The 16,723-nt window shown below is 40.2% G+C and overlaps 1 protein-coding gene across 1 annotated transcript; it reads left to right on the top strand.

Annotated features, from left to right (window-relative positions):
- The first annotated feature begins 2,113 nt into the window (after nt 1-2,113).
- On the top strand, nt 2,114-3,666 carry cebpb (CCAAT enhancer binding protein beta). The gene has a single exon (XM_086277863.1). It carries the CDS (start codon nt 2,290-2,292, stop codon nt 3,166-3,168), a length of 879 nt encoding a protein of 292 aa, XP_086133989.1. The 5' UTR covers nt 2,114-2,289; the 3' UTR covers nt 3,169-3,666.
- The last annotated feature ends 13,057 nt before the right edge of the window (nt 3,667-16,723 follow it).

The following is a 16,723-nucleotide window of genomic DNA, read 5'->3' as shown; positions in this document are numbered from 1 at the left end:
GATGCTTCAGCTGCGTATAAAGTTGCCAGTATTTGCTCAGGTAAGGTGTCTTAACGGTTCATTGGTTATTTAAAAAATAACGTGACACATTATAAGATTTAAAACAACATGTGGCAGGTAATCCCTCTGATCCCCAAAGAGGAAAAATTAAAACCTAGAGATGGTTGTTTGGGAAATCCCAGTAGATCAGTAGTTTCTGAAATATTCAGACCAGCCACATTCAAAGTCATTTTAAAACACCTTTCTTCCACATTCTGATGCTCAGTTTGGACTTCAACAGGTCATCTCGACCATGTCTACATGCATAAATGCACTGACTGATTAGATGCGTGCGTTAACGAGCGGTTGAACAGGTGTACCTAATAAAGCGGTCAGTGAGTGTGTATTCTGCTACAAATAGGTCAGTGTATGCACAAACAGTCTCTGGGGGCCAAAAGCTCATACTTCAGACAGTTCTTCTTACTCTTGATGACGTCAGTGCCAGGGGAAATCCTTATATGGTCTTCGCAGTGGGCGCAACAACCTCACCCCTGATATTCAAATATTTACCAGGAACAGCCAATCAGAAGAAAGTTGGATTAAGTCGAGCGAGAAGGAAGCTAAACAGCTTGTTTCAGACAGTGGGCGAAGGGAGGCTTCTCTAGTAGCAGTCCAAACATGAAAATACAAAGCTGGGAATTAGTATAACAGGTTCCCTTTAATCAGAAAAACAGACACAAGTGAGATTTGTACGGCAAATGCGCCCAGTTTCCGCCATGTGATTGGCAGATTAAATATTTTTCCTAGCTGTAGAAGAAGTGTACCTAATAATGTGGGGAAACGGTGATAGAAGGTTTTGAAAAAGAGGCACCAAAAGTGTTTCACAAATTAGTAACAGCTCAGCTGTGGGTGTGTGTAAGAGTCTGTCCCTTTACATAAATCTCATTTTAGTAAACTTGAAACAAGCGGATAGTTCTTTTAAATGTAAAAAAGAGAAAATGTGTATACGTTATTATTCAGTGATTTAACAGCTCAGGTCTACTTGAAATCAGATTGGATGTTGGCCAGGAACTCAAAACCTCGGTTTTGAGTCAGTTATAATGACTCTTGTCACCAGCAGGTGGCAGTAAGACTTAATCCATAACTATGTCTCTTAACTTCGCCGCTTAACTTCGCTGTTCACGCTGCATCTCGGGTTTCTTACAAGTCGCCCCCACCACACACACCCACCACCACCACCATCTCCGGTTCTCCATCAAAGGACCTTTTTTGGGAATTCTTTCCTTATCGGAATTGCATGTCTAAGAAAACAGATAGTGCTGACTGTAAATCCAATTCAGAGGCCACGTGTGACTGGTAACACTGGGATGTTGGGCTTTATTCTAGATTGTATGTTCTGGGAGAATTGTTATCTTTGCGCAGTGAGCCTGGGTTCAGACGTGGAGCCACTGGACTGTCATAGGTAGACATAGACCAGATTCACTAAATTTCTCATTACACCCACCTTGACCCTGATACAGTGCTGGAAGAGATGTATCATCTTATAGGGGTCTACCACAGAACAGCATACTGGTTTAATCTAGTCAGCTCAAAGGAAACAGCTGTCAGGGGCTGCGCTCATGAGTATCGTTGTTATGAGACGATTACGCACGAAGTTAGAAAATGGTAAACATGCCGAGTGGAATTTTTCCATTATTGTCGAGTTGATGAGATCTGACTGTAGAGGGCGTGATGGGACCCGATGTCAGAACTGGTTTAAAATAATTACTAACATATGGTTTTGTTTTCGTTATTGCGCTCTTGGTTAAGTACTCACCGTTGTGCGATAATATTTTCACTTTTATTTTGCTTTTTAAGTTAAGTTTCGTTTTTTTTAAATCATACAAATGATTGCATTTCCTATCTTGACACTCCTGTTGTAGCCAAGTGCTACAATACCACCAAACAAACAGGGAAGGGGGAGAAAGACAGAAAAAACCGCTTAAGTGCTTAAACTTGCTTTTTATTGTGTTCAAGCGCAGTTCAGTGTGCCAAAGATCCTCGAAGAACAGCACAGGTTGTCCACTTGCCTTGCGCGTCACATACCTGAGCTCCGCCCCTCGCAAGAAAAAATAAAACCCCTCGAGACAGGAAGAACCTGTCAATTCCTCTCACTCCCAGAGCACAAGTTCTTCAAAGTAGTTTACTGCATGTTGTCACGGGGGCTATAGACTCACCACATTCAGACGCATCTCACAGCTCAACCCAAAACACACAGGGCGTCTCACCTCAGCCCTCCATGCTTCTGCAATCCGGCGGGTGTTAAGATCCATGGAAGTGGCCGGCTTCTACGAGGAGGGCAGCTTTGCTATCCACAGTAGAGACAGCGTTATCAGCCCCATCGGCGGCGGCTCATATTGGAGGCTCGGTGACTCGATGACGGAGCTGGGCATTGAAGAGCGGGAGAGAGCGATAGACTTCAGTGTTTACCTGGACTCAGCTTTGCACTACCCGCAGCTGGCGGCGCAGACGCAGCAGCAGCAGGGGGACGTTTTCACAGATTTCTTGGCAGAGAACAAGAGAAGAGTTGCAGCTTTGCAGAACTACAAGAACTACTCGCTACTGAACGAGCTGGAGACGAGCCAGTGCGACAACCTGAGGGACCCCAGGGAGCCCTACGCGCTAGGTTACCCGGAGCTGCAGGAAACCCGCGTGGATAGCGTGCTGAGCCCTGAACTCGGGAGCCGCTACAGACCTGCTGCTGCTGTTGCCGCCGACAGAGAAGACAGTCAGGAAGACGCAAAGATGGAGAACGGCTCGTCTGCTTTTGACATGAGGTCCTACATTCATTACCAGTCCACTAGTGGCAGTCTCGGAAACATCTCCACTGCGTCCTCGACTTGTTCCAGCCCGCCCGGCACACCTGCTCCGTCAGGTAAAAGCAGGTCACCATCGCACAGCGGCAAAATGTCAAGCGGGAAGGCAAAGAAACGTCTGGACAAGGACAGTGAAGAGTACAGGGTGAGGCGGGAGAGGAACAACCTCGCCGTGAGGAAGAGCAGGGACAAAGCCAAAATGCGCAACTTGGAGACTCAACACAAAGTGCTGGAACTGGCCGCTGAGAACGATCGTTTACAAAAGCGAGTGGAGCAGCTGTCCAGAGAGCTGGCCACCCTGCGCAACCTGCTCTCTGCCACCGGACAGTGTTAAAACACACACACACACATTCACACACCGGAGACTCTGCACGGATCTCCGTGCTGTTGTCTGATCATCGGTGGACTTTAAAGGGAATCCACTGTGCTGAAAACGGTACGCTTCACAGGTGAAGACGGCGACCACCAGTTTACAAGGACACTTTGAATGGGACTGAAGGAGTGGGTGCATGTATTGCGCAATCATTCACGACTCTTCACATGTCACCTTAGCTTTATTCTCAGATGTGATTTTTGTTTTCTTTTTGTGTGTGTGTATGCAGTATTTCTGTGCAGGTTTTACGTACATGCGAGTGAATTTCTACATTTTTTGTGTGTATTTGGAGCAGTGGTTGTCAAGGGAAGAGTTGTGCTGCAGTGAAATGATGCAACTCTTTGTAATAGTATTGGCAATGAATGAAATAAGTCTAATTATTTAATATTGAAAGGTGAAATGCTTTAATTGTACTTGATATTTTATTGAATTAAACAGATTTATACTTTGTTTAAACAATTTCACTTGTAAATCTTCTTTTTTTTGTCCCTTTGAGGCAGGTGAAGGCTCAGACAGACAGAAAGGGGCGTTTGCTTGTCTAATGCTTACACTCATCATAGACTGACTGTGTAATACCACATATTTCTCTTACAACATATTGCAGATAAGAAACTGGCTCAGCGACAAAGCATATTCCTAATCTTTTAATTGAGGCCTGCGTACTGAAATACACCCCAAAAGAAACATGGAGCAGGAATTTGACGTTTCTTCTTGGAGATGGAGGACATAAAAAAAAAAAGAAACATTACATTATATGTACAGTATTTGCTCATGTGGTGTATTCATGAAGCAGAAAATGGCACCCAGCGGTTTGATCAGAAGGTAAATAGAGAAAAATTGACAAATAAAATAGAAAGATGATTTTTCTTCCTGAAAATTAAGAAAAAAAAAAGCTCTTTGAGTAAATCTGAAAGCTGTAGTGCTTCTGTTTACTTAATGATTGGCAGAAAAGTTCTCATATCCTGAAATACATCCAGGCAATTTATGATGAAACGATACTGCTGAGGGCAGCAAAAAGCATAAAAAAAGACCAGGTCACACTGCACGCAGCACAGAAATGTTGGCTTTATCTTTAGCACACTGCTCTGTCAATAGTCTGCAGGGTCCACTGCCCCAGAGAGGGGTTCAAGGTTGCATGGAAATTAATCAGCAACTAACCTCCTCGCACAACCTGAGGTCACGCTTCAACAGCCAAGATCTGGCTGGCAGCGAGCGCAAACCTTATTTTAACCCTCAAGTCAGGAAAAAGGAAAAATGTAGAAGTTTTTTTTAAAAAATGGAAGTAGGTTAGCTACAACAGACACAATAAGTTGACAAATGGTCTGCAGTGGAATTTACCAAGCCCTGACAAGGCAGTTCACTGTGTGCACAATATGAAACATATCTGTCACAAGCAAGCAAATCCCAGACTGAGCAGATAAAGAAAAGGGAGCACGGTGGGATTTTAAAGGATATCTATGACAATTCAGGGTGGAGAATGTTTTTCAACCCTTTCCTCAAACAGCGAAAAAAAAGTGCCTCTGTTAGGTTTTCTCTTTTTTAAGAAGTGACACATGTACTACACTGACAGTGAAGAGAAAAACGAGGGGAAAAGCTCACTTTATCTTCTCTTAATGAAGCATAAAAACTATGTGATGCTGTTTGTGTGCAGTGAGAGATGACATTTAGGATATTTCAACACACTCCATGATGAACAGTTTAGCTTTTAACTGTTGTGCAATATCCTCCCTTTCCAGCACATCACCCCACGAAGAATGCTACACCCACATTTAAATAAGACATTGTTGTACTCTATGTTCACGACAATGGCTTTAAGTGGTTGTGGTTTGGCTTTAATCCCCAAGGCCAATCAGAGAAACAAAGCAATGTTTCAGAGAAGCTCTCCATTGTTTGTCAGCAGGGCTCTTTGCTCCCGTTGCTCTCGTTCTCTCTGCAAGCGCTGGCACAGACTCCTTCAAACATTCTCAGCATACTTTCTTCGATGACCCCTTCGTTTTCTACTGGAGCCCCACTCAGTCTTTCCCTGCTTCTGGCTCACATGCTGACAGGCAAGAGGGAAATTCCCACACAGGATGACCTCTGTGCTTCAGTGTTTAGCCCGGCCCCCCATGTTCGCATTTTACCGTCAATGGGCAGTGTCTGACCGTAAACTCCTCATTGCATCACAGCTCCTCCAATTGGTCTCCTATAATCCAATACAAACACACAGGACACAATCACATTACACACACACACACACACACACACACACACACACACACACACCTGTTATCCCACTGCTCACTTTGTACTAGTTGTTGTGAAATTGAAGAATTTTTCTTATATGTGAGTCATTCTTATATGTTAGCAGTTATTTGTTCCTCAGAACAATTTGTTATAATGTTGTAACAGATTGTGCTTTTCCTTAAATAAACTTGAAGAACTCTTAAAATTTAATTTATCTTTAATTTATCCCTTTTTCTCATTTGTTTTTAAAATCTCAGCTGACTGCAGCAAGAGCACACTACATGTTTTATATCACACAGAAGGTTGTCAGAGTGAATTTAATACATTATAATGGAGCAAAAACAAACAAACAACATTTCAAAAACTACTGATTATGATTGTGATGCAGTGTTTGCTGAATGAAATACCTTTACAAACGAGGTATTTTATGACATGATATGTGTTCAGCTATATAAGGAGGTGACTGTGGCTCAGGACTGGATTGGTAGATCGATCCCTGACTCCTCCAGTAGTCCACACACTAAAGCGTCCTTGGACAAGACGCTGAACTCGAAGTTGCCTCCGATGCAACCATCATAGTTCGTGTGAATTAGAAAGTGTTGAAGCAAAGATAAAATCTCTGTGTGTCTGTGTGAATGAGACTTGTTACAGAAAGTCCTTTTAGTGCATGACTGAGTAAAAAGCTGCAATACACATTGAGTCACTGATCTTGCAGCAGATTTAATGTGAAAACATTTAACTAGAAAACTAGTCGACTCTCTGTGGAAGAGTTAAAGTATTTGTGCTAATTTTTCACTTTTCTACCGTCAGAACTGAGCAGACCAAAAATATTAATCGTATTATTAGATTAATAGTTTTAATTCTGTCATATTATCTCACAGACTGGTAACTTGTTCAGCATATTCCCTGCCTTTCGTCCTATGTCAGCAGTTTCATAAGAGCCAGCCGCCCAAGCTGGATAAGTAAGTGGATAGAAGGATGTTTTTTAAGTCTAGTATTGTTGTTGCTGTCTGCAGATGTTGCTTCATATTAGTATCCATCATAATCAGCTTTGTCATTGAGTTACAAAACACAAAACAACACATAACAATGATATGCTTGATATGTTTCTGACTATGAGTAGAAATCAGGCTGAAGCTTGTTGGGTTCTTTTAAACAACACCTTGAAAACTGTAGTTTCATCTTTGTTTGCTTTTTTAACGTGAAAGGCTCAATAATTCCCTAAAACATCTGGATACTATAGTTTTTAGCAACAAAATAATTCAAGCAGATCATCATTTGTTAACCAATATTTCCAGCTATTGATTTATGGCAGCAGGATAATGCACGTGTGGCTCTATAACATTAGTTTTAGTATTGAAGCTTTATGGTACAAAAATATAGCTAACCTATATATGAGCACTGAAGTATCTCAAGGTACTATAGTGGGGCCATTTTTGTTTTCTGTTTGCACATCTTTTGTGTGTGTGTTTTTTTAAAATTTAATTACCTTAAAACAGACGCACCTTTGCTGAGTATCTTGAACCCGGTGACCCTAAAGTACATGTGACAATATGCCCATGGAACAAATCTGGCTTTCTTTAAAATTTGGACCACCTAGTCGAAGCTGTGGCCTGTACGCATGAAACTAAACAAACAGTTATACTTCCACTGTGCCTGCAAGTTAACAAAGACTGCAACAGAAAGAAAAGTTCAAGGAGAAAGAGGGAGAATGAGTATCTTTTATCTGTACTGAGTGTGAAGAGAGAATTTTTGTTTTAGAAACATCTTTTCTGCTATTGTTTTGCTGTTTTAATCCACACAGCAGCAAGCAGTGAGTCACAGATCGGGTAGGCATCAGTCAGAGTTATGGCAAAAGATCAAAGAGCTTTTACTTTTCCTGGCTCAATGTTGAGGGCACTATATGGACCAAACTGTATATGAAAGGGCTGTATGAGACACACATTATTGATTAGCTGTGTAAAATACGTGCTCTTTTGGGCCCTTGATATGAATCTCATTTCCAGGTGTGTCCTTCAAATGAAGCTGGATAAAATTTTACTTTCTTGCTCTTCATACACTTTCTAAAGTTTACTATCTAGTAATTAAACAGAAAATACTTTTACATTAAAAACCCCACCATATTTCTTCTGTATTATGAGACCTGTACTTTAAATTTGCAAGAAGTTGTTCCCATGTTTCAAAGTGTTGCTTCATTTCACAATGCGGCCAACCATAAGTACAACTAAATCAAGATTCAGGTAACACCCAGTTTGGAGAACTTTCTTTGACTTGCAGTTGGTTCATTGAGCAACATTTGAGTAATGTGGGACTCTTAAATACTGAGAAATCGTTCCTGCCGAAATATCTGTACCTTGGGCAATCCTTCTAGTTTTAGTCTAACTTAATCCTAAAAAACATGTATCCATTAAGCTATACTACTATCGCAACACATTTCCTTAAAAAAAGGATTGATTTTACAAAGTGTCCACAAAATTGAGGAACTGAAGTTATTACTGAAGGACAATGCCACACGACACTTTTGACACGAGTGACAAATGCTGAGACTCGAAAGCTTCTGAGATTGGAAATGGAAAAAAAACAGGACATTTATATAGAGCTTTTCTGTTTTATTGACCAGTATAAGAGGTTTAAACTATGAGCCACATTCACCCATGCACTGCACTTTGTATTCTTATGTATTACCTTCTTATATATATATATATATCTAACAAACTAACTCAGTGATGGAGAGGACTGAGCAAGAACACATCTAAGACCTGTCGATATTGTAAAAAATGCGTATTTAAACCCTGTCTAAGTGTTCAGAGTGGGTATATATAGAAAAATGATCTGGAAGATAGATTAAGTGTTTTGAAGTTTTGCACTAAAAACATAGACCCTGTAAGTTAACACTAAAGGCAAACAACTATCAGAACTGAACCAAAAGTAGCCAAACCCTTGCCATTTTTTAGCAACAATGAAAACAAATATGTAAGGGTGATTTTAACACTGATTTTGCCTTTTTATTTTCAATTTTTAATTACAGTTCCTCCTCCTAAGTGAAAGGCACACCGGATATCCGGACCATGAGTTGTAACGGGAAGCCAAACCGCCTGAGATACGGTAAACGGACCAGTACATGATCTGTCTTGAAGTGAACCAAGATTTCAACATCTTAGTTCACTTCTGCAATTTTTTTTGCTGTGGATGACTGTGAAAATTCAAGACTGACGTGCAGAAGTGACTTGCGGTCACTACGCAGCAAGCCTCCCTGCCCAGATCTTGCATAAGAGCAGGCCATCCTTGCAAAACGAATGCTGGCTTAATTATTCGAGCAACGTTTGTGATCAAGAAGAGTTTATCCTAATAAACTCTCAATGTGTGAAAATGGAGAGCATTCAAAATGTACAGTACAAAAACAGGGATGATTAGAGAACTAAATAATACATCTTTATTTACATGAAACCTGAAAAGACTTTCATTTTCAGCGGTAAAGATATTAGGGAAAATCCACTTGAAAATAATTTTTAAAGTGTTTAGAAAGTCACAAAGTTTACTTACTTCAAAAAGCACATTTTCATCTTTATATGCAGTCTTACAAAATATTAAAATGCAATAGATTTCTGAGTCTTCTTGAAATTTGTGGTAATGTGATAATTCATTTGCACAGTTTACTTTTAAAGTAAAAAGGCCACAATGCAAAAGCATCCCAGTAAAATTTAAAAAACAAACAAACTGCATGTACATTTTTTACCAAGAAGCAGTCACCAATTATTATTAGCATGTTTATGTAAAATATTAGATTGTGTTTATTGCATGTCACGATAAAATAAGCCAATAGATGTCCAATGACTGCATAAATAAAAAAGCAAGTTAAACAAGTTAGGTAAATTTCAACTGTTTGTTTATTTAGTTAGTTATTTGTAACCACTAAGTAGGAGGCATCCTTACAGCCACTTTAGGAACTGCTAGCCAATCAATAGTCAAGAAAGAAAATAGTCAAGAAATAAAGAAACAGAAATGTGCATCTGAGCTCGTTTAAACAGTCAAGACTTCATCACTCAGAGAAACTGACTCTAGGTATGACTGCATGCACTTCACTGAAGTAGGAATAAAAAAAAGGAAAGGAAAGGAAACACAACATCCCACTGATCTTTAAGGTAATGAAGTTTATATCAATATTGAAAGTTCAGTCTAATGCACTGTTCCTCAAAGCTGCCCACCAAAACTTTCCTAGATTACCAGACAAATGAATCGCCATGCACACAAAGCAAACATCCTGTTTTATTCTGACGACCACTCCTTGAAAATGTTGAATATTGTGGAAGTGAAAATTTGTCCTCTGATGTACTCGGTGTATTTAAGAAATTCCACTTCCATCTAGAGGTGTATGATAGTACTGATACCAATGTGGGTTTTGGTATCGTATCGATACTGGGCCTCTGAATTCTAGCCCACTGAATTGTGTTAAAAAACATGTAAAGAAAAAACCTCAAATAGTTTCAATAAAGTCTGAGCCTTTTTTTTTAATGATGGTCACGTCTATTTTATTCATAGCTTAAATCACATATAAACAAGAAAAGCTGCCCCACTTTCAAAATATACACAATGCTGAAAGGTGTGTTTTGTTGTATTAACTCATTATTGTAAAAAGTACAAATCGATGATTCATCTCACAAATCATGGGACACTGCTCTCCCCCATATAAGCGGCCTTTGTAAGTTAATACTATCAGTATCGGCATTGGCATTAGCAATACTGGGCTTGCATTTACTTGGTAATAGATTAATAGATTGATACCAAAATTTGCAGTATGGCACAGCGCAAAAATATGGCGCCATCTGGATTACAAAAGCCCAGCTTAAACCAGTTTAAACAGGTAGTTGAAGCCGTTGGGAGGTCATATACCTCTGAGGCCGAGGGAGAATAATATAATGATGAAACACTGTACAGCAAAAACTCTCGGCTGATAAATAATCAAATCACAGACAGCAGCTTGAATTATCATAGTAGTAGTGGTGTGTAGGCTTTGACTGACATGATTACTCAAGAGGAAACAGGGTGTGTTGACGTGGGTGGCAGCCATGAAAACATTTCACTCACCCACACAACTATGTGGCCATCCTCACGTTCACGTACCCTTACCTTTCACCTCATTTGTAACAACAGCTTTTGGTAGCACAGACTCAGCGGTACACAACACCACACGCAACACTTCTTTTTTTCTTTTTTCTTTTGTTCCTTTCCACCGTTTCTACGAAGACAATATCAACAACAAACCCAAAGGAACACAGTGATGACATCTGTGGTGAGGCAGGTCAGCCAGCTTTGTTTACATGTCGACCATGTGTCGACGTCAAAGTCCTCGCTCCTTGCTGCGTTCAGCAAGAGGAAGGATGTGGAGCTTATAAGCGGGGAAGCACCGGCTCGAACCTCTTATTTACGCTATGACCTACATGCATGTTTTTACCCTATGATAGTTGATTAGTATATGTCGCATCAGTGAGAGTGTCGGTTGGTCCCAGCAACAGCAACCGGGGGGGGGGCAGGAACAGGAACAGGAACTGCTCACGGCTGAATGTCTCAACAGAAACAACCAAAGGCATCAGCCTCTGTCAGAGAAGCAGCAAAACAGAGCTTTTCCATTTAACTTAAAAACAACATTGCTGCTTGGTTTGCAGAAAAATTACCCCCTGCGACTAACACATAAAAACACAATTTGACATGTTTGCGTGTAAGCTGTGCAGCTGCTTGGGGGGGAGCAGCAGGGGTGTAATCCAAGGGTTTTTCCAACCTCAGCGTCAGGGTGACTTCAAGAGGTCACAAGTTAACCTCAAGGACTCATCAGATGATGAGATGAGATGCAAAGTTCTGCTATATCCAGTCTTTTTTCTCACGTCTTTGCTGCCTTAAAACATTACATCCTTTTATTTGTTGCATACCTGTTTGATCTTCTCATGTGGTTTTTGTTTAAATAGCTACTAGGGGAACTAGAGGGGAAGTATCTCTGGGGTGGAAGTGGTAACTGTTTTGTGATAAAAGGCCCCAGTTACACAAAGCTTACAGTCCGAGGTCATAAATCCTTGTCCTTTTCCCCCCTTGAAGCAGGGATATCGAACTCATTTTACATCTAAAGAAGTTTGACTTTGTGCATTAAACTCCTGAGATAACCTAATATAAGTTAAAGAAGAGCAATTTCAACAGTGCGTCTCAGATTTTCTACATGATAAAGAGACGCTGCTGTAATAAATGAAAAAAATCAATCGGCAAGAGTCTTATATCCTTTTTCACATTTTCACATTTGCCCCATGGGCCGATTAGGGCGTTTGCAGGGCTGATTTTGGCCCCCGGGTCTTAGGTTTGACACCCCTGCACTAAAGGATATGTTAAATACGAAGCACCAGCAGCTCATTACTAATTACTTATTTAAAAAAAAGTTTAGACTTTGTGTAAAATGGAGATAAAAACAGAAATCAAACCATTTTAAGGGTGTGTTTAGGCAAAGCAATAAGAAGACAACATGTGAAACCCTGAAATGGAAAACATTTGCCTTTCGATTAGAAATTAGCCTCTCTTATTTTAATGCTCTCTTTGAATTTGATGCCAACAACAGGTTTCAAAATAGCTGGGACAGACACATGTTTACCACAGTGTTGCATCACCTCTTATTTTAACAGGCTGTAGGCGTTGAAGAATGAAAGAGATCAGCTGCTGTAGTTCTGAAAGAAATATATCAATGAAGAATGGAAAGACGTAACGTTTGGAAAGACGTTTCAGCTACTCAGCAGTTTGTGGGGTCTTTTTGTTTTATTTCAAATGTGCCCTATGTTTACAGTTGGTGACATTTCTCGACTCTTACTACTACTTTTACTTTTATGGCGCAAGTTTGGGTGTTGAGATAAGATAGCATGCAGGCTTGGTGGCAAATATTTCAACATTTGGTAGTTTGTCTCACCACTTCATGTTAAAAATACTCCTTAAGCATCTTCAGCAGAGGATATTTAGACGTTTCTCATGTTGTTTGGCATACAGTGTCCATGTACGCCAAGCAAATTGCAGAGAGCAACAGCTTTGTAAACCGTAACTTGGGTGATTCTGTTTGTTATTCCGTACCCTCTTTCTTAGTTTAGCACTAAGAGTCCAAGTCTTCATTAGGGTGAGGATTAGACCAAAGTCATAGCAGGATGTATAGGAGTGATCCATTAGATGACTCTGATTTGTCTGAGTGACAGATAAATCCTTATTACTAGCAGAGTGGTACTTCTCTCACTGGCACTTTTTGTATTTTGGTTTTGCTTCCAAGCGCGCAGAAGAGGCAGTCATCTAAATGTGCATGTAGGAGGACACCGTCAAGAAAGGTCAAAGGTGTCAGAAAGGAATAAGGAAAAGAATATGTGAACAGGTTTTGCCTGGAACGCATCTCAGAAACCAGTGTTAGACTGATCAGTACGCTTCATACATTCATGACCCAAAGAAGGCTGTAATGTTTCTAGATGTTGTTTATATATGCTTTGTTTTGAATTTTTTGAATGGACAGCGTTCAGTAACACTTGTTGTTGAGAGTCTTCCTGAGCCTTTAGGGCAGTGATTTCCAGTAGACTTTTTCCTGGCTTTACTACAGTCGCACTGAAGGGCCTGAGAATCATGTTCAGACAATATTGATTTAGATTTGGCATCACCGCTGGCACTGTATCAGTGGAAAAGAGATTTGTTGCCAGTAAACTGAGGTGTGAGTTGTTCAACCAGATTTTCGCTTTTTGTTTTTAATCATTTAATATCAAAAGGAGCCGGTTGAGGTGGCTCAGCCATCTGAAAAGGATGCTGTCTGGACGCCTCCCAGGTGAGGTTTTACAGGTGTGTCCAACCAGGAGGAGGACCCGCAGCAGACCCAAGACATGCAGGAGAGGTTACATCAGTGTTTTCCCTTGAAGAGCTGGAGGAGGAAGATAAATAAAACGAGCATAAATTCTTCAAACTAATCACTGTGTTTAAATGATGTGCAATTTTTTTTTTGATTCAGTTCAATTCAATTCAAATTTATTTCTATAACGCCAAATCACAACAACAGGCAATTTATATTGTAAGGTAAAGACCCTACAATAACACAAAGAAAACAGAAAACCTCACCAATCATATGACCCCTATGAACAACCCCTTAATTGGAAGTAAAAACTCCCTTTGAACAGGAAGAAACCTTTAGCAGAACCAGGCTCGGGGAGGAGGTGAGCGGATGAAGAATTTTCTTCTGGGTTTTATGTTTCTAATATATTTCCAGCCTTTTTAAAACAAAAAACAAAAACCAAAAAAAACCAACTGCATTGCAGTTTAGAAAGACTAAAGAAAGACGGAGCCAACGTGTCTGGCTCTGCCGACTGGTAACGAAAATCTTTTGCCTCTAAAGGTTACTAATTAACAAAAATCAAACTCTTCATAAAGCTGTCAATATTTTCAGTCTAACTCCTGGCACAGTATAGTTTTTACAGTTAGAAGAGATATGTTTATCAGTGAGCTTTAGAGGTGCTGGAAGGTTGATTTTATTACCTTTGGACAGAGATAAACTGTTTCTAGTCTTCTGTGGTTCAGCCAACCCCTCTAGCTTTCTGTTTGCTGGTAGCTGCCTTTCACAAGAAAGTAAATGAACATATTTTCTATTATTGGTAGAGTGTTTCTCAAACAGTGGAGTGCAGACCACCAGGGGAAACATATACAATAAAGCTAAAGTGAGGTAAAGGATATTAAACAAGCAAAAGTTAACTCACAATTTAAGTAAAACTTAATAAGTAAAGTGTGAAAATTGGTCAAGTGTGAACATTTTTGGCTCCTGAAGAGGGGCGTACCAGAAAAAAAAACAAAAAAACTTGAGAGCTTCTGTTTTAAATGCAAAAGGGTTAAACTCAAGACCCACAAGCCAAATCTGGCCCTTTGCAAATTTTAATCTGGCCCGCTTATAGCTGTGGTGTGCACACCAAATTAAACAAAGAGCCGCACCTTCATAGCACCTGACAGCTAACAAGGTAACACACAGTCCAACCAAAAGGCAGCTGAGGTATGAGACTGAGTAGGTCATGTGAAAAGAGGCCAGTTTAGGCATTAGCCATGAGGCAGTTTCTGTTTTAAGAGAAAATTGTGTCATTAAGGAACCAGTTGAAAGAAGAAGAATTTTGATGTTTAAATGAAAAAAAAAAAGGCATTTACAGCAAAAAAAATTATTCTTCCAGCTAAATCTCAGAGTGGGAAGTTCTATTCCTACAGCTGGTTCCATGCCTAAACTGTGTATCGCAGATGGAAAGTCGAGACGTTCTGGTGAACGACTGTGCTATCATGTTGAGTCCTGTAAAACGGGCTCGGTGAGACTTGCGGGCATATGAACGGGAACAGAATGAAAGATCCGCTACTTTGCTTTGACATGAAGGTATATTTTTAAGTGACCCATAGGGCAGGTAGCTGTCTGTCAGGTTTGTGAAACAGGTTGCTGTGGGCTGGTTGTGTGGTAGCCTTCTTATAGTTTAAACACACAACTTTATAAAGTCTAAAAGACTTTTATGTGGGCTGATTGAGGCCTTTATGTGGTCCAAAGTGTACATGAGAAGGCTATATGAAGCATAAATTATCAGTCATTAAACTCTATATGTATGGCCCTTGCTATGCTTTTCATTTCCTGGTGTGGCCTCTTCAGAGAAACTGAATTTGACACCTGTGCTTTAACTGTGATTTTTCTTTAAAAAAAAACAAACAAAAAACTTGTTTTTAAAGCCCGAAAAGGGATCGTGACTATTTGCATCTTAAATGTTGTGGAAATTTGAGCCAAGTTACCTTTCAAGACAAGTTAACACTGAAAGCTTTGTCTTATTCACTCTCCTGGGTTTTTGGAGTTTTGAAATAATAAGGGCATGAATAGACATGATACACCTGATGACAGTGTACTCACACGTTGTGGTATTGAACTCCCATTGTACAGCGCTGCCGAGTGTGGTGACTCAGACTTCTGCAGAGTCACTCTTGGAAAGATCTGACTCTCCTCTTATTCAGGAATTTCCTGATCCCTGCTCGGCTCCCTGTGAAAATGAACTGCAGGCTACAAGAGAGACTTCCAGTCAGCCATTGCCCCACCCACCCTCACAGCTGGCCAGCTATTGGGAAGTTCCAGGTTAATAACTAAACTGAGGACATATGCTGAAAGAGTTAGCCGGGCAGGGCTGATATCTTTTTTTGGTCAGCTGTGAATGTGGAGTCAGCATTGTGAAAATTAGGCTGAGTAAGGAAGCAGAGAGATAACACAGTGCACCTCTGACATTTATTTAAGCCCGTCTGTCTTCCTCCATTTTTTTCTTTAAGTTTCTCACTAAAGTAAAAACATCAGAAAATGTAGGCCGAGATGACATATATAGATAGGAAACACAATCAAAGTGACATTTAACACATGTCTAATAATAAAATAACAATTCATTTTCACCACAAACAGTGCATGAGTCACAGCAGCGCAGTCAGATTAGAAAGATTGTAGTTTCAGTTGAAACATTTGTGGTTTTAGGACTTCCGGTCACACCTTGATTGTAGTTTTCCTAGTGGTGCGTGTTCTTTGCCTTGACGTCAGCAGAGCGGTGGTTGGGAGTGCTATTACTCACTCACTGTTTAAAATGCATTCTTGTACACCAAGTACAGCACAGTGCCTGTGTCTTAACTTCCCAAACAGGAAGTTCTAGCCAAGACTGTTGCCAAATCATCTGCGCTACACCCCTGTGGTGAAGTTTACTCAAGAAACGCATGCATCTCTGGACATGTTTAACCTAACTTTAAAGTTTGATGGTTATTGTTGTTAAAGCTTTTACACTAGCAGGAGCAAAATCTCGTTATTTATCAACCGCAAAGTTTGCTAATCACAAACTGTACAGCATTGTGGTTTTATCTGTGGGGATCTCTCAGATTAAATAATGAAAATTAAACTTTAAAGATAGGGAACATTTTCATTAAAACCAGTTTGTAAAAGATGAGGAAAAGTTTGAAGACAAAAAGAAAATTAATGTGACGTCCTTCCTCACAGTCACTGTGAAGTCTGAAGGCAGTGTCTGCAAACTGGTTTACTCCAGGCTCTCCACCGCTGTAAATACAAACATAATTGATGAGCAAACACCGATATCATACAGACAACAGGAAAGAGTGGGCCGTAACAAACACGGCCACGCTTCACATCGAAAACAGGTGAGGATCACAGTCCCACAGAGCCACCTACTGGTGAAGACAAGCAGAGGTTGGTCAGTACTGCACGGCTCATGGCATAAAAACTCAGATCTGAGAAAAGTTAAATATT

Source organism: Aulonocara sp. 'chitande type north' Nkhata Bay, linkage group LG20 (genome assembly GCF_057382095.1).
Source record: "Aulonocara sp. 'chitande type north' Nkhata Bay isolate Kocher_YH1m ecotype deep benthic linkage group LG20, A_spYH_male_GT1.1, whole genome shotgun sequence".
NCBI classification, from domain to species: Eukaryota; Metazoa; Chordata; class Actinopteri; order Cichliformes; family Cichlidae; genus Aulonocara; species Aulonocara sp. 'chitande type north' Nkhata Bay.
Note: the sequence above shows the minus strand (reverse complement) of the source record. Positions and strands in the feature narration are given on the sequence as shown.